Here is a 1,589-nt window from a genome sequence, read left to right on the forward strand (position 1 = left end):
CAGAACTACGTCATTCTGACAGGAATCTCAGAACAGCCTGATTTGAGAAAGGGGATTTTAAAATAAGGATTTAAAAAAAAAACACTGGGTGGATTTTTATCATTATAGGGTGGATGTGTACACACACTTCCAACACATTTATGTTCAAACAACATGTAAAGTGAATTTTGCATCCGATGACCCCTTTAAATCTTAAGCAGGTAAAACATTTCATGCTGGCATCTGCATTTAAACTACAGCAGCTGTCTTACTGTATTTTTAAAACACACGTCATTCCATTCACTTTATAACCGTACCTTTTCGATTCATTATGACAGCCCTGATGGGCACACAGTTTCTTGGGGAAAGATGCCGTTGGCATCATATACACATGCAAAAAAGTACTTCAAATGCAACATTTACTATTGCATGTGTTCAAAAATGAAACACTGTGCAAGTTTTATTTTATGAGATGTAACTAATACCTCAAGGTTAATAATATCTGGGTGAAGCAGCTGTCTGGTTTGAAGATTTTTTTCAGCATTCTGTAAATCCTACAACAGAAATAGTCATAAATACAAACAATTGTATTATAATACAATTATAATATATATATTAAATAAAAAATTATTCTGTTAATTTGACTATAATAAATAAAATAAAAACCTTTTTACTGTACTATAATAGAGCTCTGTGAAGCACCTAGTTTGAAATACATAATTGTATCATATAAATATATAGCACAGTGTGTGTATAACACAGAGCACACAGTAGAGAAACCTTAAGGATCTGAGCATTCCTCTCCTTCGCTGCTTGAGACATCAGACGCTGCTGTTTTTTCTTAGCCTTCTGCTGTTCATAATGCGCTTCCATCTGCTGCAGCAGTAATGCTCTTTTCCCCAGTCTACATGAGAAAAATTACATTCATTAAGCCGTTTAGATTCATAACAAGGATTGAATAATTAAAAATAGGACTAAGAGAAGCCTTTTAACCGATGAGTACAACTGAAAAGACTCACATATCTTCATGTTTCTGGCTGAGTTCAAACTCTTCGTGTGTATAAGAGGCCATTTAATGTAGTTTCAAAGACATGGAAAGAAAACTCAAACTCTGTCAACTGACTGAAACTTTATCAAAAGCTCGCTACTATACACATTCAAAAACCTCACACTGTTACAACAACCACGGCTGTTGCTCTGCGACACCAAAGTATCCGGAAGCAGAGCTCCAAACTGAAGCCTGCCGTAACCATAACCATAGCTACCAACTACCATGTGTGCGGAAATGACAGCTCGTGAGCAAAAGTTTAGGACAAGTGCGCCCTCTATTGTTGAGAAGAGTTAAATGAACATAGTAGTTTAAAGTTATATTTTGAAATGTTTAAACGTTGAAAAAAAAAGAAGAAAAAAAATATATATATTGTTTTTTCTTTTTTCATTTAACTTTTAATTATTAAATCATTAAATTAGGGTCGGCTTAAATGATCCTTTCCCTATTTTGATAAGTCAGTTATAACTTAAATGCACACACTAAAAGCAGCTTCAAAGATAGAAAATGTTTTACTATCCTTGTGGGGACATTTGGTCCTTACAATGTAGCATAAACAAGC

General features: G+C 34.2%; 1 protein-coding gene across 2 annotated transcripts in view; it reads right to left on the reverse strand.

Annotated features, from left to right (window-relative positions):
- LOC107728644 (uncharacterized protein C3orf14 homolog) overlaps nt 1–1,245 on the reverse strand; it is a 4,327-nt gene extending 3,082 nt beyond the window's left edge. For both annotated transcript variants that reach the window (XR_001638496.1, XM_016538912.1), the window contains exons 1-3: nt 999–1,245; nt 760–883; nt 465–533 (exon numbers count right to left, since the gene is read on the reverse strand). Coding sequence is in view for 1 of the 2 variants with exons in the window: in XM_016538912.1 (XP_016394398.1) it covers nt 465–533; nt 760–883; nt 999–1,051 (246 nt within the window). In the remaining variant the exon portion in view is untranslated. The remainder of the gene's footprint in view (nt 1–464; nt 534–759; nt 884–998) is intronic.
- Between the last annotated feature and the right edge of the window lie 344 nt (nt 1,246–1,589).

This window comes from Sinocyclocheilus rhinocerous, unplaced genomic scaffold (genome assembly GCF_001515625.1).
Source record: "Sinocyclocheilus rhinocerous isolate Xijiao unplaced genomic scaffold, SAMN03320098_v1.1 scaffold757, whole genome shotgun sequence".
Classification (NCBI taxonomy): domain Eukaryota; kingdom Metazoa; phylum Chordata; class Actinopteri; order Cypriniformes; family Cyprinidae; genus Sinocyclocheilus; species Sinocyclocheilus rhinocerous.